A 26,447-nucleotide genomic window follows, 5' to 3' on the forward strand; every position below is an offset into this window, starting at 1 on the left:
AATGATTAAAAGTAATATATATTTTGGAGGTAGAACTCAAGAATTTGTTCATGGATTGGATATGACAGGATGAAAGTAAAAGAAAATTGGAGTGCCTACGTTTTTATACAGCTTAGAGATATAGGGAAGTCTAAAGGAATAACAGAGCATAAGCATGCACATGGGTATATGAGGGAGTGTAGAGGGAAAAAATGTGTTTTAAATAAGTCACCTTCAAAGTAACCATTATATATTTGCAAGTGTAGGTATCAAGTAGGAAGTTGAAGCTCTGAAGAGAGGTAGGACTGGAGAGAAATATTTGGGAGTAAACATGAATGTCAGAGCTGTATACTGGTAACTGGGGAGACTGAGTAGTGAGAGAAGACTTGACATTGGAGTGCTTCAATATGTAGAGGCCAGTCAAAGGGAAGAAGCTGGAACCCGAGAAGTAAGAAGAAAAGTAGATAAGGAAAGTAGGAGAAGAATATTTCAGGAATAGAGAATGATTGCTTTTTTGAGTGTTGTTGGAAGGTTAAGTGAAAGGGGTAAAGAAATGACAGCTGGATTTGGTCATTGGTAACTATGAAGAATAATTTTAGCATAGCAGTAGGACAGACAGGTTGGAGTGGGTTAAATATGGATAGCGAGGTGAGGATGTAGTGATAAAGAATACTGTCAACTTTTCAGGAAATTTTGTTCTCTAGGTGGGCATCTGTGTTTTTATTTGTTGTGGTGATGTCTTTATCTCTTTGAGGTTAATGGGAATTAGTTGAGTTTGTATACTTTAAACTTCATTAGAATAGGAAGAATTTTTGAGAGTGGAGATAGTGTGTCATTGCAGGTGTAAGATGCTTGACAGATGCTGAGGTAGGCCAGACCTCTAAGTCAGTAGTTCCCCACCATTGACATTTTGTGCTGGATAATTCTTTGTGGTGAGGGACTCTCCTAAGTTTTGCAGATGTCTACTTAACAGATGCCTATTCCTCCCTCTGCCTGATGTCTCTAGACATTTCCAAATGCCCATGGGAACAAAATGGCTTCTGAATGAGAATTACTGATCTAAGGTGAGGTTATCAGGTAAAAGTATGGAGAGTCATGTTGGAATTTTAGGTTGGACACCAGGTTTTAGAAAGTCATCTTGAAGGATAGGAAAATGAATTTATATATGTGACCCTACTACATTTTTGTTCTATGGAATTCATATCATTTTCTTTTCTTCTGAAATATTCTTCTGTAGTAGTCTCTATTTAGTATTAATTTTTGAGTGTCTTTACATTCCTTTGAGTCTTAAGTGATTGAAGTTTCTTTTTGTTTCTACTCTGGGAGGCAATAGTTTATAAAACATATCATGGGTATAGTGGTTTTCAAAACGTAAAAGAAAGAAGATTTAATAAAGTAAGCTTTCTTGACAATATATCAAATATTTTGGAGGCAGAGGAGTGCATAAAAGCCAAATACACTAATGGTACTTGAGTGATGTTGTGTATTTTACACATATTTGTAGCTTTAAAATAGTAACAGTTTTACTCTCTATTGCCTCAATGATTGGTTAAACACAAGAAACTTGTAGAGTAAAAGATGTTAAATTTGAATGATTATTTGGATATAAATTACTTTCAAAATTTCTACTTTCAACTCCCCCCCCCCACTTCCCCCTGGGTTTGGGCTCTTGTCCAATTTTTAAGTTTGAATTTTTTAAAATTCTAATTTGTTATATATGACAGCAGAATGCATTACAATTCATGTTACACATATAGAGCACAATTTTTCATATCTCTGGTTGTATATAAAGTATATTCACACCATTCTTGTCTTCATACATGTATTCAGAGTAATGATATCCATCTCATTCCACCATCTTTTTTACCCCCATGACTCCTCCTTTCCCCTCCCACCCTTTTGCCCTATCCAGTGTTCTGTTGAGGACATTACTACTTCTTGGGGCTGTCTTGGAAACTCCTAGGGACTTTGCATGAAATGTTATAAGTAAAAAAGCTGTAATTATCCTCTAGTCCATCGATAAATTATTCTTAATTTGATCATCTTCATCAGAAATCTTTTTACACTTCCAATTTGATGCATAAGCAATCACTAAGGAAGTACATCTCTTAGGAGGTGAAGCTTTGGGGATTATGTATATATGCATTTGGATATTTAAATCATTGAGGAAAAAATTTCTAATCATTACATAGAATTTTCCTCAGGGCTTTCCATTCTAGTTAGTAAGTACTAGTATGCTTTCTTTGACTTTTTAAAAATATTTTAGGTGTTTCTTTTGTTCCTCCCCCTTTTCTTTCCCCTAAAGAGTTGGTTGCATGTGTTATAACTAATGGTGGCAATATGTTCTCTTCCCTCTATTCAAAAGTACTTCATGTGTATGTTTCTATGGCTGTTTTTTAATAGGTTTGTTTTTAATGTCTGTGTGATATTCTCTGTTATGAATATACCATAATATGTTTTACCATTTTTCCTGGGGTATTTAGATTTTCTTCAGTTTTAAACAACACTATACTGAATATGGTTGGGCAAAGAGCTTTTAAGCAAAAACCGTTATTGTTGCTTGGTGTAGACTGTCATTTACTGGAATAAAAATCAACAAGTGCTTATGTTCATGCATAAGTTGAAATATATGCAAGAATAAGCTCTCCCAAGTGCAGATACTTCAGTACTTCAACCTCCTTTCTTCTATCTTATAGGGGAGTTAGAAGAGTGGTCTTGTAGATAGATAAACACTTGGGACTTCAGTGTCAAGTAGTCTGAGCTGAGTAGGTACAAGCTGTTCAGAGGGTGTTAGGACATTCTCACTGCTGAATAACTGATGAAGACTGTGGGCTCCTTTGTCCCAGGAGTAGTTGAAATTAAGTGTATTCCTCTTGTGTGGGAAAGGGAGGCCGCCCTGTTCAGGCTATCTTGTTGCCAGGGAAATCAGTAAGAATCTCAAAGTCATTCATTGGCCACTACTACTGTTAAAAATGTCCCTGTACTGATATCTGTCTTAACTTGTGAATATTTTTAGGATGGATTCAACAAAGGATATCTAGATCATAGAGTCTCCTATTAATGTGAAGGAAATGCTTTCAACTCCACATTTTGCGACTACTTCATATTATTGTTTTCTATCATGCCAGTTAGTTAAATTAAACATTATTAAAATAAAACATTTTCATGTTTTACTAGTAAAATATAGTAATTAGGAAATTACTTATTGTTGGTCTTTTTTAACATATTAACATACTCCCTTGGTACATTGGGATTTCTTCTTTCCTCCCTCCCTCCCTTGCCCTTCCCTTCGTTCTTTCTTCCTGTTTTCTCCCCTCTCTCTCTCTACTTTTTCTTTCTTTTAAGAGAAAAGGTCTTGCTATATTGGCCATGCTATCACTGAACTTCTGAGTTCAAGCAATTTTCTCACCTTAGCCTGCCAAGTAATTGGGACTATAGGCACATGCTATCATGCCTGGCTCACTCAGTACACTGGGGTTTTGATTGGCAATATATATTATTTTTATAGATTAATTTGCGTGAATTAGTATTTATAATCTTTCATGTTGCACAGGTGATTTTCCACTTATCTAGAACTTTAATAATCTACAGTTAGGTTAGTTTTCTTTATATAGTTCATTTTTAAAATTTGATTTATTAAGCTATATTTTTATAGCTGTTTGGAAGTATTATTGTTCATTTTGTATATAGGTTTTGCACTTGCAAGTTTGGATCGTCCACATTTTTATTTTAGTTATTTATCAGCAAGAAATTCATAGATGTTCATTGCTAGATGTATTTGTAGGCAAAAAGAAGAAGAAAAGAAAAATCCTAAGTTATTTTAAGAAAATTAAGTGTTGATAATTTCCTTAACAGCACTTATAGTAAATGTTGACACTAACTTGAATTCCTGAAATGTTTATTAAAAAAAAATGACCTGCATTCGAATTTGAACCTTGCAACTTAATATCAATGACCAGTTCCATAGACTCTCCAGGTTTAATTTTTTGCATGCACAGAATTTAGGGTATTAGACAAAAATATTGATATTATTGATAATATTGATATTATTATACCTTCATTCTGACTCAGTAGTATATAGATTTTTTTTTCTATTGACAAGATTAATTTGAAATATAAGTTTATTAGTTGAAAGAACATTTATGGGGATGAATGCAAAGGAGTTTAGATGGACTTTTATATATTTCAAAAGTGATAATCTGTTCAAATCTTATTTTATAAAATACAAATTACATTTGTTAATGTCTGCATAAATTCATCACCATTTTTCATTACCTTTAGGACAAAGTCCAAAATACTTACTATGACTCACAAATCTCTTCAACATATGCTCTTCCTTTCCCTTATTCCACCTGTTTTCTGGTTTTTGTTTTTGTTTTTCTAGTGAATCTGTACTTAGCTTCTTTCAGTTTTTCTAACTCCATGCATATTCCTCTTTCCTCTTTCATCATTTTCTTTCTATTTTCTTTCCTTTTCCCTAAAAACATCTTCTTTTACCTTTGGTCTCTCATTTTAGATAATTTTGGGAAATCTATTCCTGATCTTCAGTTCAGTTAGGTGCCTTGGTGCTTCCCCAGAACTGTGTTATCTTATCTAAGCATTTCCATATTGAAATTTGTCTGTTTACTTGTCTGCCTCTCATTTTTTTGAAGATATAGACCATACCTTATTTGAATTAATGATAAACTTTAGAAGTGAAATTCTGTCAAATTAAATCTTAACTGTTGGGCAGGTGGATGTTAAAATTAATATTGCTATTGTTTCCTTACTGTCCTAGGACTGGGCTAATGCTAATGTCAGCAAACAGATTGAGGACACTGTATTATATGGCTATTATAGTAAGTATCTTTTTGTTATATTTCCTATTTGGGCTGCTATCAGAATGTAGAATAAAGCTACATATAAACTTTTAATTTTGATATCAAATATGAGATTATTGTTTTCTTTTATACCAGGAATGAATAAATAATATGTCTTCATTCTCAATATTCTAAAACTATTAGTGCCTATTTTGCATCTTTTAGGTTAGCTTATAACTTCTTTGTGGTAGTTCGATCTGATTACTTTATTTTCATGTCCCTTATGTTAATATTGCTGATTTCCCATACTTAATTGTGCTCTTTATTTAAAAATCTGTTTTCCAGAATTTTTTTGGTAAGTGTTGACAATAGTAGAAAGCTCTCTTGGAAGGGGAATTTTCACCAGTACCTTTATTGTGCTATACAGAGGTATTTAATTCAGAGGCTATGGTCGATAGGTAGCCTTTCTTCCTTCCCATTCCCCTCCCCTTTTTCTACTATTAGATCTTACAAATTTATAATAACTACCTACATTTTTTTTTCTTTTCAAATAATCATGAGACTTGTGCTATTTAAAAATGTAAGATTTCTTATTTAGAAAAGAGATGCCATTTTTTTCATCAGTAAATAAGATGTATAAGATTTTAGTTGGAAACTTTAAAAAACAGAAATTTCTGTTAATGGGAATTTTTTTCAAGTGTTTCATTGATTTTTTAATTTAGCTGTTTTGGTTCTAACCTTTGTCTTTTCTCCTGATCTAAAATATAAAGGACCCATTGTGAAATTCTATCCTTTTGGTATAGGTTTGGAAAAGTCTTTATAGTATTTTAATATTGAATAATATTTCTAAAAATGGCATTAATAGGGAAAGTGGTGACATTTGGGTAACTTCTGTAGTTAGTTACTAGTATTATACCAGCTTTAATTTTCTTGTTTTGATAAATTTTGTACAATTATGTAAGATGTTACATTAAAGGATGCTGGCTGAAGGGTATATGGCAACTCTTGGTACTACTTTTGCAACTATTCTACATGTCTAAAATTATTTCTAAATAAAAAACCTAAAGGACAAAGAAAAGAATTTAATATTTCCTATTTATACATTAAATTTTTTATAAATGTAATGTTAAAACTGTTGATATGGTTCTTATTAAGTAGAATGTTGCCTTTTCAGTACAAATTTATTGGAAGGATATGGCTTACTTCTTCAAAAACAATTTTGGTGGAGGAGCCTGTCACTTGTGTAACAATAAGATAAGATTATCCTGTAGACATGTAACAGGATAAGCCAATTTACATGTTAGGGAAGTCTAAGTCCAGGAACCACATCTTATCATTGAACCCAGAGGCTACTGAACTAATCTATTAAAACCAAGGTCACAGAGACTTGTAAGCCAGAATATTACTTCATCAGCTCTTTGAAGTTAGTATCATGTAGGAAATTAAACCTACAGAAAAGGCTTTTAGTATTTTTCTCAGTTCTCCCAAGGATAGTATGTCTTCAGTCCTCACAAGGATAAAGTGTCTATAATAGAATTTAAAATATTAGGAAATGAGTCAGTCCTTACAAATAATAGGTGCTTTAGGGCCTTAGGGCTAATTCTCTGCAGAACTTAGGCTATGCTGAAAAATATAACTTCCTTGGGTTAGGATAGTTGAGACACACTGGTCTAGGGAAGAAATTTGCATGAAAAGCCAAATGATGAATAGAATTTTTCGTTGACCATGAAGTCAAAACAAAATTTAATTGGATATTATTAATGGTTATTATTATAAAGTTAGTCACATCTTTTAACTATCCACCAAGGCCTTTGGCTTCAACTCAATGATGATCTACCTACAGCAAAGAACCTGAAAGGAAATAATTGTGTGGTTTCTAAGATAATTATTATTCTCAAACCCAGCTTTTTCTTCTGAAATGCTAGATACTATCTAGTTACTTATTACATAGACATCTTCTTCTGGATTCTGAGAACTAAAAAAATACAAAGCACTGTATTTATCTGTTGCCTCCATCAAATTCTACAGTTATCTAATCTCTCTCAATACATCAGCACATTTTCAGTCTAACCTTGTAGGCAATGTACAAGACTTTCATATTCAGCATTTTTAAAAATTTTCATAAATGTTTGTCTCCTCGCCACCCTGCTTTTTTTTTTTTTTTTTGTATTTTCTACCTTTTCTAGAGGAAGAAGTCGATGTTAAAGATCACCTTATTAGTGAGTGGCAGAGCTCAAAGTAGATCTTATTTCCCAAGATGGAGCTATTTGCCTTTAAGCAAATGATTCTGAGGATGTTTCCTATGGGAGTGGCTACCAGCATAGAACCTCCAGGAAAGCTTCAGAAATTTTCTGGAGACATTTTAATAATGTGGAATGCTAGATCATGTCCAGAAGTTCTGTTTTACTTGGCATGATAGGGAGCTTGGTAATCTATTACTGAAATGTTTATGATGCTGATTCTGATTTTAACACAGGCAGGTCTAGGAAGAAGTGATGGCTTTCATAATGTGTTTTTTTGTGCATGTATTTAGAGAGGTTTGAGGAATAGGGAAAATAATCAGGCTTGTAATTGTCTTCTGTGTTGTTTTCTGTCTTTCTTGTGTGCTTTTAAAAGAAAAGCTATCTGGTAACAAATCATTTGGCAGTCACTTTTCTAGACAAAGGTTAATTTTCATATGTTAATTAGTGATAATTTACAGTAGCTTATAGACATATTTTTGGAGAGCTGCTGTTTCAGGGCTCTCCTACCTTTGTCAGGTTCTTTTAATGCCAGTGTTCTAACTAAGATGCCAGTTTCTATGAAAAACCAAACAAAAACAAAACAAAACTGGTCACAAAGGTTTAAACTCTTATTAAAATTTTCTTAAAGTAGTTTTAGTTGTCTTCCTCCATGAAAATATTTAAGAGTGCTAACTACCTTCAAATTATTGATTTAAATTTATATGTTCACTGCCTTTTAATTCTTCATTGCCTTGAAATTCCATTTGCACTTTGAATCAATCTTTTACCTATACATGGTTTTTTGACATTTTATTGCCTTATTCATTTGGAAAATATTGGTTCAATGAATAATATAGGTTTTTCAAATGTTGACATATATCATTATACATTAGAAAAAACATTCAATATTGTCACCACTATTTTTATTAGAAAAGCCCTTTTGTATTGGGAAGCTGTGAAACTCAAGTTCTAAAGGTGATAAATTCAAGTATTCCTAAATTCTGATTTTTCTCTTGAAAGCTTGAGTTTTATTGGTGGTAATAAATACTGTTATTTACTTATTTTCTTTGCAGTTTCTTTTTTGTTGTTGTTTTATTTGCTTGCTTGTATTTTGAGATCTTGCTATGTTGCTCAGGATGGCCTTGAAGTCCTGGACTCAAGCAACCTCCTGCCCCACCACCACCTGAGTAGCTGGGACTGTGGTTGCATGCCACAGTGCTCAATGTTCACTGCTCATTTTTGACAAAGACTGCCTTATACATAAGTCTGGATAAACCATTACTCATTTGGCAGTTGTTCTTTCAAGCAAAAAAAGAGGATTTTTTAAAAATGCGGTAGTGTATCTCATAACTGGAATAGCATTATATTGAGACATTTGTAAGAAACCAGTAAGTATGCTTTATGTATACTTCTCTTGCCACAGAATATTAAAAGATACATACTTAAGGGTGGACATTTAATAGACAGTTTACTTTCATGAATAAAAGTCCAAACTACTTCTTCCCCTGAAGGATACAAAATGACTGGCAGTATAGCATGAGTCCACTGTTCTCTCTCCTTTTAAAAGGCCAGCAGTTTTATCAACTGTTGTTTCTGTTCCAACAATCAGTTCATGTTAAGCATAGAAGAAATGCAAATAAAAACTTAGTATCATTATAAAAAGAATTTTCATTTGTAGATGGCCTTTAAGGATCTCTGTAAATCCGAAGGTCTGGAAGCTCCATTTGGAGGGGATCTTGTGTTTTATTAATAGAACTCAGGTGTTTTTTTCCTGGCAAGTTTATAGAAGTCAGGATGATTGCTGTATCTGCCTGCGGATATTCCCCGTCTGTTGGTTATTAGCAATCCTGTTAACTGAAGCTACCTGAAAAGGAGATACAGTTTCCTGGAGCTTGTTGAAGATGAAATGTGAAGTTGCTTATTTCTGCCCATTTCCACTATGTTAGTAGTGATCTTCTAATCAGGAGACTCCCTTGGCTGGAGATGTTCTGTCTACCCCAGAAACATAAACCCATTTTGTCATATATTCCCAAATGTTTAAAAAAAACTTACAAACTAGTATGTAATATATAATTATATATTACATAATAGGCATATAATTATATTATGGCATACTAATTGGTATAATATTAATATTAGTATAATTATACGTAAACTCTAGATTATGATTTCCAACCTAGTTTACTATATCTGTGCCAATTTTGTTGAAATGTTCCTAGAATTAAAAAGTTGAGACTTGAAAAATTGAAAACTTAATGGGTTAAGCTTTCAATTTCTTTTTTCCTTTTTATTAATTTTATTTATTCATTATGTCTTCAAGTGTTTTGCTATTTTCTTTCATAAAACTGCTCTTGTATGACTTTATAGTTCTCAGTTCTGTCTAATTTTTTTTGTGTGTGTCCTATTTCATGTTTGTTCCCTTTTCTTCCTTTTAAAAGAAACATTGTTAATCTTAGGGGATGTTTCCTAAGTAGTTTCTGGTTAAGTCTGCTCAAGAGATTATCTAGATAAAAACTTCTTGAGACCTAAATGCCTAAGGATTTCTTTCCTCATTTCCAAGTGGAAATATCAGAAAAATAAGTAATCTCTTGGATTTATAGCTAGAGTGACTTGTGTGAGTTTGTCCATTGGTATCATAAACCTTCCTCTATATGCCAGATTGTGAAGAAACATATAATCTTGGTTTTTCATTTTACGTCCTTGGTTATGCCTTGTAAGTTTTCTTTGCAGCTTCTTTCTCTTCTTCTTGACCTCTTAATGTTGAAATGCCCAGGGTTTAATCTTTGGATCTGTTCTTTATCTTAGTCCTTTATTGATTTTATACTGTTGCTTGATTCTAAATATCATTTATATGCCAAACTTCCAAATTCAAATCTTTGTGTAAACCTCTTTTGAACTTCATATTCTTCTGTGCAGCTGTTACAGGAATTTCTACCAGAAAACCTCAAATTTCACTTGTTCAGAGCAGCTCAATCTTCTATACTATTATTTTCCTTGTTGTACTGTGTAGCAACCAGAAGGATAGAGTTCCTCAGGCCAAAAATCTTGAAGACTGTCCTTGAAACTATTTTTTTCATGTTTTGTATCAAATATGGCAGGAAATTTTCTTGTATTTGATCTTAAGAATTCTTTTAGAATTTACTTCTTACTACCTTCTGGCTACTATACTGTTTAACACACTGTTGTCTCTTTTTAGGTTATTATAGGAACCTCCTAACACATCTCTTACCTATCGATTTTTATTCATAATACAGAAATCATAGTGATCTTTTAAAAACATGACATATCCTATGCCAAGTCTGCTCAAAATCCTGTAATACTTTCCCATTTCACTCACAGTAAAAGACAAAGTCATTACTAGAACCTATGGAGCTTTGTATGATCTGGCATTCTTTCCCACCTCACAAACCTCTCTGACCTCATTTCCCACTACTCTCTTGTGGTTGGCTGCCTCTTAAGATGGCCCATAATGCCTTCTACTTCCTAATACTCATGCCCTATATATAATCCTCTCTTTTTCAGTGTGTTGTGGACCTAGTAATCGGCTTCTAACAAGAGGATTGGCAAAAAGGATGGGATGTCACTTCTGAGATTAAGTTATAAAAGATGATGACTTTTGCTTGTACTCTCTGGCTCTTTTCTCTTTCTTTCTTTGATTAAGCAACTTCCCTGTAGTACACTGCCTTATGGACAAACCCATGGAGGGACTAAAAGTATCCTCCAGCTAATAGCCAGTATAGAATGGAATTCTGCCAACAACTGTGAGTGAGTTGGGAAGTAAGGTCTCTTTCATTTGAGCCTTGAGAGAACTGCTAGATGACCAATATCTTGATTTCAGATTTGGGAGAAATCCTGAGTTGAAGGACTTAGCTAAACTGGGCTCATATTCATGACTCACAGAATCTGTCATAGTAAATGTTCTTTAAATTACAAAGTTTAGGTAATCTTTTTCACAGCAGTGGATACCTAATATATCTCTACCCCACTGATTATATTAATGTTGCTGTTAATGTTCTTTAACATTCCAGGTTCACTGTTCCCTTCCATTCTCCACTTTATGTTCCCTTTGCCTGGAATGCTTTTCTTCCAGTTATCTGCTTGATTAGTTTCTTTAACTCCTTTAACCCTCAAGTCTGCTCAAATGTTATTGAGTGTGAAAAGGTCTTTCTATCTTCAATTAATGGTCCCTTTTATCTTGGTCCATTTTATTGTATTTTTTTCTTGTAGACCTTAATCACCTTTTCATGCACTATGTATTTTAGTTTATTTTATTGTTTATATCCTCCTGCTAGAATTCATACTACACTAACAAAAATATCATTTTTGTTTCTTTTGGTCCTTGATGCATTTAGAAGAGTTACTGGCATGTATGTAGTTGCTCAAATATTTGTGAAATGAATGGGTCCTTTATTTGCTGTGTAACTTGGAGAACTCACGTAAATTTTACCATTTTTGTTAATGAGAGAGGATTATATGTGCTTCCATGTAGTTAAGATTGAGCTGGGGGTGGAATTTTATCCATGGCTAGATAAGAAGGTTGGCAGATTTTCTTCTATCCGCCCCCCCAAAAAAAACAATCATAAAGCTGGACAAAAATTGAACAAAACCCCAAAATCTAGTGCTTTGGAAATCAGACAAAGACATAAAACAGTCTGATAGGTGTTTGATAAATGCTGCAAGAATGTTGTAGTTCAATGTTTTAATCTAGGGATGCTGTATCCTACTCCCAGGTTGTTTATTGCTGATGGAACTCCAGGGCAGGGCAAGCCATTAAGACCAGAAACGGTCCTGTTCTGGTGGAAGGGACTTATTCAGATGGGTGGTGCTTATTTCTAGCAGTATTATTAGTGTAACTGACAATCTTGGAGTCAGCTAATTGGAAAAGGCCAGCAGTTCTACCTGCATAGGGTGTAGTCATGACAGACAATCTCATATCCAACTGTTTCTGTATACATGTATATCTGAGAATGAGGAGGATGCAAGTTAGTCATACACTCCTGTCTAGGGGCTGTATACACATATATAGAAGACCAGAAAGAGCCCAGCAGAAAATAAAACCCAGGGCCAACTTAAACTTGACCTGAACTTTTAATGCACTCTCTTGTCAATTATAGAGTAATTGGCAAGGGTTAGAGGACTTACTGGCTCAAGGCATTTGAGTAAAATTTCTTTCTGGTCACTGGTTGATCATTAAGCTATGTAGACACTGGAAGTCCCTAGAAACTGAGGCTTGAAGATAAAAAGAAGAATTTAAAAAAACCAACCCATAAACAAAAATCAACTGGGTAGACCAGCAGCAACTTAATGCTGTAGTTTACAGATATAATTCTGACAAGTAAGTGAATAAAGATACAAACTGTAAAACAGGAATGACAACCTTCAGGCATAATGACACAGTCCAGAGTTGATAAAATATATTGTCTAAAATGTTGAGTTTCAAAAATTATTAAGTATGTAAAGAAATAGGAAAATGTGACCCATGATAAAGAAAACAGCAGAAATAATATTTCTAGATTTAAAAACAGAGGCTTCAAAATACCTGTTATCAGTTAAAAGCAGAAAGTAAACTATTTAATTAAATGAAAGTGTGACAAATTGAGACTTTTAGTAAGGAGATAGAAATGATTTTTTAAAGAACCATACAAAAATTCTGAAGTTAAAGAGTATGGTAACTGAAATGAAAAATTCATTAGATAGTCCCATCAGCAATGGGATCAGATGTGGCTGATGAAAAAAACTCAGTGAACTTGAAGATAGATTATCTAATCAAAAGATCAGAGTGGAAAAAATATTGAAGAAAAATCAACAAAGCCTCAGAGACCTGTGTATCAGCTTCAGGCTTACCTATTCATGTATGATGGCACATTCAGAAGAAAGAAATCTTAGAAATCCATAAATATTTGGAAATTAAATAATGCACTTCTGAATAACCCTTGGGTCATTATAAATCATAGGCAACTGGAAAGTATTTTTACATGAAAATAAAAAATGGGACTTATCAAAATTTATAGGATGCTGCTCTAATGGTGCTTAGAGAAATTTGAAATTTTAAACTTCTATATTAGAAAATAATTCTTAGGTGCCTAAACCTATTACCTTAAGATAATAGAAAAAGAAGAGGAAACTAAATTTTAAGCTAGTAGAAGAATCAAAATCAGAGAAGTAGAAAACAGAAAAACATTAGAGAAAAATTAGTCAAACCAAAGTAGGTTCTTTGGGTGAAAATCTATACATTTGACAAATCTTTAGCCAGATTGAGGGCATGGAGCAAGGAGAAATAAGAGAGAGAGAGAGAGAGAGAGAGAGAGAGAGAGAGAGAGAGAGAGAGAGAGAGAGAGAGAGAAAGAAATAGAAATTATCAAAATGAAGAATAAAAGAGGTGTGTTACTACTAATTTTGCAGCAATTAAAAGGATTTAAAAAGACTCTAAAGAATGACTTTATAGCAACAAATAAGTAAGATGAATTAGAAAAATTCTTAGAAAGATGCAGATTACCAAAACTGATTCAAAAAGAAATCGCTCTATAGCACATAAAGAAATTGAATTAATTATTTAGTATATTTCCACAAAGAAAACTTGATACATAGATTTCATCACTGGTGAATTCTTTCATATGTTTAAAAGAGAAATTATACTAGTTTTTCACAAACCCTTTTAGGGATAGAGGATGGAATACCTTCCAACTTTTACCTTGACACCAAAATCAAACAAAAACATTACAAAAGGAAACTTTGGAATAATATTCTTCATGATGCAGACACAAAAATACTACACAAAATTTTAAAAAACCTGAATTGGACATCATATTTCCATTCTTGGGAATTAATTCCAAAAATGGAAGGCTGGTTTAATATTAAAAAATCAATTCATGTAACATACATATTAAAAGAACATAGGGCAAAAAAATGCATGATTTTCTCAGTAGAAATATAACAGAATTTGCGTATCCATTGTTGATAACAACTCTCAACAAAGGAGTTCTAGTAGGGAACTTCCTCAACCTGACATAGGACAGCTATGAAAAACTTACAATTAACATTATATTTAATGGTGAATATCTGAGTGTTTTCTCCTAAGATTAAGAAAAGAGTACAAACATCTCTCATCACTGATACTTAGCATTGTACTGAGGATTCTAGCCCATGAAGGAACCAAAATAGTTGTTTAAATAAATATATCTAAACTAGAAAAGAATTAAGATTTGTTTTCATATATGACAAAATTCTGTAGGTAGAAAATCTCAAGGTACCCATGTAAAGACAAATAAAACCAATAAAAAAGGTTGGCAGGGTCACAGGATGCAGTTTTGACATGAAAGCTAGAAACATAATTAAAAGGAAATAAGAATGTAATTCCAATCAGAAACCAGAAGTTCCTGTATTAATGCAGGAATGTTATAAGTTGAAATGATTGGATTCTGAGAGGTGTAACGTAATCAGCATTGAGTTTGTAGGCAGGTGGGGGGGTGACTGGAGGTGGGTCATTGGAAGTGTGCCCTGGAAGGTTGTCTTCTTTGTGGCCCCTTCCCCCACTCTCTGCTTTCTGGCTGCCTTGAGGTGAGCAGCTTCCCTCCACTATGTACTTCCACAAAGATGAGCTGCATCATCTTGAGCCCCAAGAAATGGATCTAGCCTTCTTTGGACTGAAACCTCTGAAACCATGAGCTCCCAAATAAACTTTTCCTCCTCTAAAGTTATTTTTGTCAGGTCTTTTAGTCACAGCAGTGAAAAAGCTGACTAAAACAGTTTATAAGCACATAAAAAGATATTCAACGTTTTTAATCATTAGGGAAATACAATGCATGGAAATGGAAGGAGACCCTCATTGTTATACAAAATTACATATAAGAGGTTGTGAGGGGAATGGGAAAAAAAATAAGGAGAGAAATGAATTACAGTAGATGGGGTAGAGAGAGAAGATGGGAGGGGAGGGGAGGAGGGATAGTAGAGGATAGGAAAGGTAGCAGAATACAACAGTTACTAATATGGCATTATATAAAAATGTGGATGTGTAACCGATGTGATTCTGCAATCTGTATACGAGGTAAAATTAGGAGTTCATAACCCACTTGAATCTAATGTATGAAATATGATATGTCAAGAGCTTTGTAATATTTTGAACAACCAATAAAAAAAAAGCTCTTTAAAATTAATGTACCCCTGCTACAGTTATTACATAACATTTTCTTTTTAAGAATGTATTAACTAGCAATATGTATATAACAATAACATAATAATCAAATATAGTATAAACAAATAAACATAAATTTATAAATCGCATTTTATAATAATATTGGTAAAATATGATCCGAGGTGAAAATAAACATTTAAATAATAAAAAAAACAAATTGCATTTCCAATGAGATATATAACACATAAATTAGAAGCAGAGACTGTTTAACAAAATAATATAGACTGGGTGACTAAAACAACTAATATTTATTCCTCATACTTCTGGAGGCTGCCAATAGATTTGGTTCCCTGATGAAGGTTTGCAGATAGCCATCTTCTTGCTGGGTTCTCAAAGTAATACACACTCTGTTCTTTCCTCTTTGTTTGATAATCCCATCATAGGGCCCTTTTTAGTGCCCTAATCTATACTTTATAACTTCCCAAAGGCCCCATCTTGAAATACCATCACAATTGGAGTTAGAACATCAACACACTATTTTGTGGGGCTTAATTCCTTCTATAATATTCCACCTTTGCATAGGAGAAGGACATGAAAATTCAAGTCCTTCTCCTATGCAGAATACATTCATTCCATTTCAGCATTCCCTAAAGCCTTAACTTATTCCAATATGAACTCAAAAATCTAAAATTAAGAGTCTTATTTAAGTATCACCTATCTGTGACACCCTTAAGTACTTGTCTATCGTGAGGCAAAAATTTTCTCTATGAACTCTAAAACCATATAAGTGATCTATTTCTAAAATATTTTTAGTGATACAATCATAAGATAGACATTTCTTTCCAAAAGGGAAAAATCAGAAGGAAGATAGGATCTCAATCAAGTGCAGAACTTACAAAGGCTAAGTTTGATGTTCTGCCCTTTGGACTCACTGGCACTTGGACGCTGGCCAAGTTTGGGCTTCCAGGTTCTACTTTGTAGGGTTTATGCTCCCAAGAATTTTCCATTTGGCCTTTGAAATCTGGGCGTTGCTACCTCCCCACACTCTTTGAAACCTAGGCGGCAATCTTGATGATTAAATAGCTTCTGGGGTCATTATTCCCTTGTGTTGTGGAGTAGTAAACTTTTGTCACCAAATATCTCTATGGTCTGGTAGAAGAATTTGAGAGATCCATCATCCTCTCTTTATGTTATCTTAGCTCAATCCCCTTTGGTTGAGACAGTGTTTCTGCTGGAGTAGCTGATTATATCCATGATTCTAGCTGATTATATCCATGATTCATATCTATACTAATTTGCTTATCAAATATTTTTAGTCTGTTGGGGGCACACCAACCTTTATTACACCAGAGGTTACTGTAAGGAACATGGACAATATCCAGCTGTTGACACGTACATAGAGAAAATTGAATATTCAAGTGCCACTATTTGGGAACATCAAATGGTACAGTTGCTTTGGAAAATTAAAAAAAAAAATAAACTTATTATATGATATGGATTTTCACTTTTAGAAATCTACCAAGAGGAAATAAGTGCAATGTCACACAAAGATATGTATGCTAACTTTCATAGAAGCATTTTTTGTAATAGCCTCAAACTGGAATGAGTACCAGAGCTCAACAACTGAAGAATGTTCAAGTAAAACCTATGTCCATACAATGGAATATATTCTGCAGTCAAAGTTAGAGATCAGCAAACTATGGTAAGGCCTCTGAGTCAAATCTAAATCTGGCCATACCTATTTGTTTACATGTTGTCTGTGGCAACTTTCATGCTAGAATAGCACAATTGAATAGTTGTAACAGATGTATAGGCTGCAAAGCAGAAAATATTCACTATCTGATTCTTTACAGAAAAAAAATTCCAAACTCCTGGGCCCAGATGAAAAAAAAAACTGTATCTATAATTATCTATACATAAAATATCCAGAAAAATTAAAATTTCTAGAGACAAAAAAGAAGTCAAAAGTTTGCCTCAAATTTGGGGTGGATGTGGCTATTATTTACAGACTTACAAGACAACCTTTTGGGGGTTATGGAAATATTCTAAAACTGTAAATTTATTAAATTCAATTCATACACCTACATTGTATAAGTTTTGTGATAGTAAATTACTTGTCAAAGTTGTTGGTAAAAATATTTAATGAGCTAATGTAAATAGAGCATAACAACAGTTTTGTGTTTTGTAGACAATAAAGGATAGTTGTAATACCAGTCAGGAATGGGTTCTCATTCCCAATATGTTAAAGATTAAATACCTGATAAATGCCAAGGCAAATATGGAAAGCACAGTTTTATTTAAGAGAGGGTTAGAAGTAGCAGACTTCTCCTGAAAAAGAGTACTCAGAGCTAGGTGCTTGCAGGAATGGGTGTGTCTTGCTCTTTTTTAGACCACAGAATGCCCTTTTAAATCCCTGCCTCCCTATCTACTCTGTGTATGTGCCTAAGGTCAGGAAAGGACAAGAGCACAGGGTATAATCCTTTGTGTTGGGAAGTGAGATCCCTGGAGGTGTTAGCAACCCCTTGAGCTGGAATGTGTGATCCCAGAGGTTAGCTGTTAGGAACCCAGTGATAAGCAGCCATTATCCTCTCTGGATCCCCATCATTCATAATGTACACTGACTGCCAGGTGTTCTCTCCACTGCCTCAGTTTGTTGAGGAATGTGACATTTCCTGCCCCCAGGCCAGGCAGGGCTGCAGGCAGATGCTTTTTGGCAAAGAAAGCATGTGGTGAGTCAGTACAGTGGGCTCATTTTATAGAATTATTCTCTTAATCTTGTGTTTCCACTATCCTCATCTATTTGTCCTCTTACAGTTACTATTGTTATAGCTTACAATTTTAGAGGACTTGCACTATGCTTTGGATAAGTGTCCCACAAAGATTTAGATGTTAAAAGACTTGATCCCTGATGGGTGTTATTGAGAGGTATTGTGGTCCTTTAGGTGAAGGGTTCTAGTGGGAGGTCCTTAGGTCACTGGAGGTGTGCCCTTGAAGGGATTTGTGGAACCCTGGCTCCTTTTTCTCCCTTTTCTTTTTACTGGCCGTGCAGTAAGCAGTTCACTCCATCATGTACTATTTGCCATTGCCATCCACCATTCCCAACAGAGCCCCAAAGCTATGGATCCATTGATCTTGGATTGGAATCACAAAAACTATGAGCCAAGAACTGATTCTATAATTTCATTCTGTCCAGCATTGGAATCTTTAATTTACAGATAAAAACATTGAGGTTAAGAAGTTAAGAAGACAGGCTTATCAATTGAAATGTGGTTCTTTGTAAGATTCCGCATGATCTCCAAGAGTAATGTGTCTGTAATGTGTATTAGTCAGGCTTCTCTAGAGGAACAGAATCAATAGGAAGTATGATTATCAAAAGGAGATGTATTTACTCAAATGCATTTCTATACATCAGTGATGAATCCTCTGAAAGAGAAATTAGGATTAGCCTTAAAAAAAAAATTCTTGGGAATCAATTTAACAAAAGAGGTGGACGATCTCTACAATGAAAATTACAGAACACTAAAGAAAGAAATTGAAGAAGACCTTAGAAGATGAAAATATCTCCCATGCTCTTGGATAGGCAAAATTAATATTGTCAAAATGGCCAAACTACCCAAAGCGCTATACAGATTTAATGCAATTCCAATTAAAATCCCAATGTTGTTCCTTATAGAAATAGAAAAAGCAATCATGAAATTCATTTGGAAAAATAAGAGACCTAGAAAAGCCAAAGCAATCCTTAGCAAGAATAGTGAAGCAGGAAGCATCACAATACCAGATCTTAAACTATACTACAAAGCTATAGTAATAAGACAGCATAGTATTGGCACCAAACTAGACTGGTAGACCAGTGGTACAGAATAGAAGACACAGAGACAAAACCCACATAAGCACAGTTATCTTATACTAGACAAAGTTACCAAAAACACATATTGGAGAAAAGATAGCCTCTTCAACAAATGGTGGTGGGAAAACTAAAATCCATATGCAGCAAAATAAAAATAACCCCTTTCTCTAAGCATGCACAGAGCTCAACTCAAAGTGGATCAAGGATCTAGGAATTAGACCAGAGATTCTTGTGCCTAAGAGAGGAAAAAATCGGCCCAAATTTTCATCATGTCAGATTAGGGCCCAAATTCCTTACAAGACTCCTAAAGCACAAGAAATAAAATAATAAATTAATAAATGAGATGGATTCAAACTAAAAAGCTTCTTTTCAGCAAAAGAAACAATCAGTGAGATAAAGAGAGAGCCTATATCTTGGTAGCAAATTTTTGCCACACAAATGTTAGATTATAAGAGCACTAATCTCCAGGATATTTAAAGAACTCAAAAAATTTAACACCAAAACAACAAACAACCCAATCAATAAATGGGCTAAGAAGCTGAACAGACACTTCTCAGAAGATATACATTCGGTCAACAAATATATGAAAAAATGTTCAACATCTCCAGTAATTAGAGAAATGCAATTCAAAACTATCTAAGAGTTCATCTGACAGTAGTCAGAATGGCAGTTATCAAGAATACAAATAACAGTAAGTATTAGCAAGCATATGGGGGAAAAGGCACACTCATACATTGCTGGTGGGACTGCAAATTAGTGCAGCCAATATGGAAAGCAGTAAGGAGATTCCTTAGAAAAGTTAGAATGGTACTACAATTTGACCCAGTTATCCCACTCCTAGGTCTATACCCAAAGGACTTAAAATCAGCATACTATAGTGATACAGCCACATCAATGTTTATAGCATCTCAGTTCACAATAGCTAAACTGTGGAAGCAACCTCTATACCCTTCAATGGGTGAATGGATAAAGAAACTATGGTATACATACACAATGAAATACTCAGCATTAAAAGAGAATAGATTAAAAAATTAAAATTAAATAAAAATTAAATAAAAATAAAATTATTCAGCATTAAAAGAGAATAAAATTGTAGCATTTGCAGATAAATGGATGGAGTTGGAGAATATCATGCTAAGCTAAGTAAGTCAATCCCCCGGAACCAAAGGCAGAATGTTTTCTCTGATAAGTGGATGTTGATCATGGGGGGAAGGTATGAGAAAAATGGAAGAATTTTGATAGGGCAAATTGGAGGAGAGGGGAGGAGAAGGAAGATGGGGACATGAAAGATGGTGGAATAAGATGGCCATCATTACCCTAGGTACATGTATGACTGCACATACATCATGTATAACCAGAGAAATGAAAAGTTGTGCTGCATTTGTGTACAATGAATCAAAATGCATTCTGCTGTCATATATTCCTAATTAGAATTTATAAATTAATTAATATTTTTTAAAAGGATATTTATTTAATATCCTTTTGGATTGGCTTACTCAGTCAGAAGCTGGATAGTCCATAATAGCTGTTGCAGGCTGGAGAGCTGAAAGAATCAGTAGCTGCACAGTCCAAAAGGCTTGAAGCCCCAGAATGTGAGAGATCAATGGTACTACCCTGGTCTAAGACTGAAGGCTTCTGGAAACTCCCCAGAGTATCACTGACAGAGTCTGCTTTGGAAGAGTGAAGAAATAAGAGTCCAATATCCTCAGATGATCACAGCACCAAGAAGAATGGAGCTTGCATCTGCTGCTGCTTCCTTGTTCTTCTTTTATTCCATCCAAGCCACCATCCTATAGGGCAGTGCTGCCCATTCTTAGGGAGGGTCTCTACTTCAGTTCCCTATCCTCATGCCAATCATTTCTAGACACACTCTCATCAACACACCTAGAAGCCTTTTAATCATAGGCATCTCTTAATCCAATCAAGTTGGCAATTTAAATTAGCCATTACATAATGCTAATTTATTTCATGTGTTTTCCACATACTGTTGTTTCTGTATTTCTGTGTAGCTTTGAAGTCAACATTATAGTCATCAGTTGCCATTCAATTAGGAGTTACACTATGAATTAATCTTTTTTTGGTTATTTAACAACTTATTGTTATAAAACTGGCATTGAAGTTTAAATCTTGGAATAAAGACTGTAAAGAAGGGAAACAATTTTTTTAAAAAAGGCATAAGTTAAATAAGTGTTGACCCATTCTTCAGAATAAAAATTCTGAGTCAAAGCTTAGAAATGATGTTATCCTCCAAGGTATGTATTCTCAGTATATACTCAGTATATATGCAATAGAATGTTTGAATGACTTTGCTGTACTATCAGAAGTTGTGCTAGTTATTTATTGTCATGTAACAAATTGTCACAAAATTTAGCAGTTTAAAACAACAAACATTATATTGTAATTTCTGTTGGAAAGGAATCCAGATGTATCTTAGCTGGGTCTTCTCTCTCAGGTTCTCTTGCAAGACTGGAGTGAATGTGTGTGCTGGAACATTCTACAGCTCCTCTAGGGGAAAATTGGCTCCCAATATCCCTCACAAGGGTATGAGCAGGCTTTCAGGTATTACCCTGTTTGGCCAGCAACATCAGTTTTGTGTCACATGAACTTTCCCATAGGGCATTTTATAACATGGCAACTGTGTTCTCTCAGAACAAGTCAGGGATAAAGTGATCAAGAGGAAAGCCAGTTTTTAAAATATCGCAAGATAATAGTTTTTGTTACATTTTCTTCATTAGCAATGAGTCACTAGGTCCAGCCTCTATCAAGGGTCTGTATCAGTCTGTCCCCTCCTTTAGAAGTAACCAGTATTTTAAATTTAGCTTGTGTTCATCCTTTGCTTTGCTTTATAGTTTTATATACATTACTCAGTTTTAAAGTTTTTAACTTTATATGAAATGACTTGTTTTCCTTCATCCTTATGTTCCTGAGATTCATACATGTTATCACGTATAGTGTGTAAATTTTCAGCATGAATGAATATATCACATATTACTGTGTACATTTTTTTATTAAAATTGTGCAATGAATGAAACTCATTATTCTTTCTAAGTGTTTGTACTACTTTATTCCCAAATAAGCCTTCTAGTTGCTCTGTATCTTAAACTATGATATTGTCATGCATATTTAGTATTTGTCAGTCTGGTGCGTATGAAATGAAGCCAGCCTGCACTTTATTTGGAAATGAAGTTGCAAGCCTTTGTATTTGTTGGCATTTCCATTTTCTGCTTGAAGGAACTATTTCAGTGGGTTTGTTGAATTAATTTTGGAATATTTTTATGTACTCTGAGTATACTATAATTCTAAATATTATGTTTTTTCTCCATTAGAATTAAGCTTTATGAGAGTGGGGACTTCTGTGTTTTGATGTAGCTATATGTGTACCTCCAGAATGTTGACTGAAACATAAATAGGTATTGGCTAATTGAATACATTTTATTAGGGTCTTTTTCTGTATCAAAATGATCATTTGAGTTTTTGTTGTGTTTTTATTCTTTCAAGTAATACATTAAATACCACATATCTAGCTAGATGGTTCTTCTTTTTTTTTTTGGTATTGGAGGTTGAATCCAGGGGCTGTCAACCACTAAGCTATATCTCAGCCTGTTTTTTTTTTTTTTTTTTTTCCTGAGACAGAGTCTCTGTAAGTTGTGAAGGGCCTCAATAAGTTTGTGAGGCTGGCTTTGAATTTGTAATCCTTCTGCCTCAGTCTCCTGAGCTGGTGGGATTACAGGTACCCATGCCAGCATAGATAGATTCTTCTTAAACCAACTTTGCATTCCTAGGATAAACCCAAATGGTCATGAATAGTGGCTTTTGTTTATTTAATTTTTGTAATGTTTTGCTAGATTTGATTTGGTGCCTTCTCATTCAGGATTCTTTTTAAAAATCCACCTATGGGTGAAACTGGTCTGCAAATTTCCCTTGGTCTTATTAGCCTTGCAGGGTTTAAAGTGAATCTAGAAGTTTTTCTCTCTTTCAGAGAATGCTGTAGACCCTTAAGCACATTATGGTTCTCTTTCTCCCATAATATGTACATGTGTTTCTTATAAATAAGGGATAGGAGTATATCATGGCAGTTTACATTGTTGGTCCTAATTCATCAGTGAATACATCTATAAGTTGTTTATTTTTGAGTAGTTGTTACTTACAAAACTTTTGCTTGTTACCTAGCATACTGATTTTGAATTCTTTTTTTTTTTATTTTTTGCATGGGTTGGGTAAAATTGTTTTTTTTTTATTGGTTGTTCAAAACATTACAAAGCTTTTGACATATCATGTTTCATACATTAGATTCAAGTTGGTTATGAACTCCCATTTTTACCCCAAATACAGATTGCAGAATCACATCTGTTACACATCCACATTTTTACATAATGCCCTATTAGTAACTGTTGTATTCTGCTCCCTTTCCTATCCTCTACTATCCCCCCTCCGCTCCCCTCCCATCTTGTCTCTCTACCCCATCTACTGTATTTCATTTCTCTCCTTGTTTATTTACCCATTCCCCTCACAACCTCTTATGTGTGATTTTGTATAACAAAGAGCGTCTCCCTCTATTACCATGCAATTTCCCTTTTCTCTCCCTTTCCCTCCCACCTAGTGTATCTGTTTAATGTTGATCTTTCCTTCCTGCTCTTCCTCCCTGCTCTGATCTTGGTTGTTCTCATTATATCAAAGAAGACATTTGGTATTTGTTTTTTAGGGGTTGGCTAGCTTCACTAAGCAGAATCTGCTCTAGTGCCATCCATTTCCCTGCAAAATCCATGATTTTGTCATTTTTTAGTGCTGCGTAATATTCCATGGTGTATAAATGCCACATTTTTTTTATCCATTCATCTATTGAAGGGCATCTGGGTTGGTTCCACAGTCCAGCAATTGTGAATTGTGTCGCTATGAACATCGATGTGATTTTGAATTCTTAATAGCTGTCCAGGAGTACTTACACCTTGGGATGAAACAGTGCTTTCATTGAATTTGAAGGTGCCATTCTCCCTAATCATTTTGATGTCCTTATTTCATTGAATTACTGGGAAATAAATAGTTACCATATCAGCAGGAATAGTAGGCTAGCCAGAGCTGTTATGTCAATATTATAATATAAGAGTCTGAAGTTTATTTCTCCTTGTCTTTCCATCCTTAGTACATTAGTACCACCTTAAGGAAACTACAGCATCCAAAATGAGATGGAGTTAAGCCATCATATATTTGTTTTCCTTCCATGGGTGTTGAATACTGAAAGGAAAATGGATATTCATATACAACTATTATTCTTGACCCCAAATTTCTTTAAGTGAATAAAGGATACTTTTAAAATTCTTTTAGGGTTCATATAATATCTTTATATTTTGACCCTCTAAAAGAAAGTGTTTTTTTTTTTAAGAGAGAGAGAGAGAGAGAATTTTTTTAAATATTTATTTGTCAGTTTTTGGTGGACACAACATCTTTATTTTATTTTTATGTGGTGCTGAGGATCGAACCCAGCGCCCTGCACATGCCAGGCCAGTGCGTTACTGCTTGAGCCACATCCCCAGCCCCCAAAAAACAAAGTTTTTTAATGACTACATTATTCTCTTACAATATTGACTGTTATTCTAAGTTTTTCTTGGACCAAATATTTTGATTTAAAGGTTAGCTTCTTTCATTGATAATCAGAAGGAATACATTTAAAATTTTTTTTTTATTGGTTGTTCACAACATTACAAAGCTCTTGACATATCATATTTCATACATTAGATTCAAGTGGGTTATGAACTCCCAATTTTTAAAATTTTAATCATTCAAAAGTCTAATGTATCCAATTTAATTTTATGGGAATTATAATTTAATGATACACAGCATTTATATGTAGATTTTGTTTTGTGTATATATTTTAAAAATCATAGGAATTATCCTGTATTCTTTGCCAGTTTTTTTTAATTTATTTTTTTAAATCAGTGGTCCTACATTCATTTGGTTTTGCTAGTTCTTAATAAGTTTTTTTTTAAAGAACATGTTTTATGTGTAATTCTTATTTATTTATTTATTTATTTTAGTTGTAGATGGACACAATATCTTTATTTATTTATTTTTATGTGGTGCTGAGGTTCGAACCCAGTGCCTCACATGTGTGAGGCAGGTGCTCTTCCACTAAGCTACCACCCCAGCCCAATATGAGTAATTCTTGTCAGTTTCTGTGGACATGAGATTTTAAAATTTGTTCTTAATATGTTCTTTGATGTTAGTGGGTCTATTAAACCAAAAATATATTATCTTTTATTTGCTAGTCTTTTAAAAAAAACAAGTTAAAAAAATCATACTTTATAGAAGTGTCATGAGAACATCACAACTGTTGGAGTTAAGAATATTTTTTCTTTGAAAATAGCTGTGAGTTTGAAGTATAATTTCAAAAGAAGCAATTTCTCTGTTTCATGATAGTAGTAGTTATAGCAATTTTTTTTCATTTATAGCGCTATAAACTCAACTTGGCATTAGAAATGATCCAAAACATACAATAAATGTTAATTTAATTCTTTCTTTACATTTCAACATTTATGGGCTAAAGGAGGAAATCTTTACGAAGCACACTGGAAAGAGCAGTCAGATTACCAGAAGACAGCTTAGAATGGGATGTCAGGGACATAAAGATTTAGGGTCTTCTAAATAAATCTGAATCATAAACTACTGGAGAGATATTAGAGAGTCTTCTTAATTTTATCTGTTCCTCACTTCCTTCCATGGGTGTTGAGTACTAGAAATTGTCTCTTTTTGAGCACTGCTATCAGCAGCTTCTCATTAGCCTTAGAAGCTTTCCCCAACCACTTTTTGTTTTTAATTCCTATAATAGTTTGTCTAGTGCTAGAATTTTCTTTAGTCATAGGAAATGTATTCTTGTGCCTGGACTTGTTTTATTCAAGTTTAAGGTTATGAAATTTATCTGTATCTCATTTTTTTTTGTTATTGCTGTGTGGTAATCTTTTGTATGAATACATTCAGTTTGTTTATCCACTCACCTGTTGATGGACATTGGGTCCTTTTTAGGTTTCTATGATTGCTAGAACATTCCTGCTGAGAGTTAATGCAGTAAATGTGCTATTGCTCAGCTCTTGTCTATCTTCAGGAGGATTAGCTTGTGTTACTGATCCTTGACCAACTCTTAGGAGCCTAGACCTTGCTATGTTTCGTGTGCTACTAATTGGTAAGGTGGTTTTTTACAATGGGATAAGAAAACATGTGGTACCACCTTGTTTAAATTGTTTTTGAAAACCATGATTTTTGGAGAACTCTTTTTTTCTTTCTTAGAGTCTGTAGTTTTGGTAATTGTACTCAAAACAGATACTATATTATAAGCCTCCAATAAAAGTCCTAGATTCCAGAACTCAATCAGGCTTCCCTGAGTGGAAACACTTTACATATATTATTGCACTTATCACTAGAGTAATAGAATTGTTGGGTCATAGAGTAGGTGTTTATTGATCTTGATAAGAAACTAC

At 34.0% G+C, this 26,447-nt stretch overlaps 1 protein-coding gene across 4 annotated transcripts in view; it reads left to right on the forward strand.

The window, feature by feature from the left end:
• The window catches only part of Lmbrd1 (LMBR1 domain containing 1), a 102,332-nt gene that overhangs the window by 12,299 nt on the left and 63,586 nt on the right, over nt 1-26,447 (forward strand). For all 4 annotated transcript variants that reach the window (XM_040282900.2, XM_040282899.2, XM_078019811.1 and 1 more), the window contains one exon: nt 4,757-4,817. In XM_040282900.2, coding sequence (XP_040138834.1) covers nt 4,757-4,817 — 61 coding nt within the window. The remainder of the gene's footprint in view (nt 1-4,756; nt 4,818-26,447) is intronic.

This window comes from Ictidomys tridecemlineatus, chromosome 8 (genome assembly GCF_052094955.1).
Source record: "Ictidomys tridecemlineatus isolate mIctTri1 chromosome 8, mIctTri1.hap1, whole genome shotgun sequence".
NCBI classification, from domain to species: Eukaryota; Metazoa; Chordata; class Mammalia; order Rodentia; family Sciuridae; genus Ictidomys; species Ictidomys tridecemlineatus.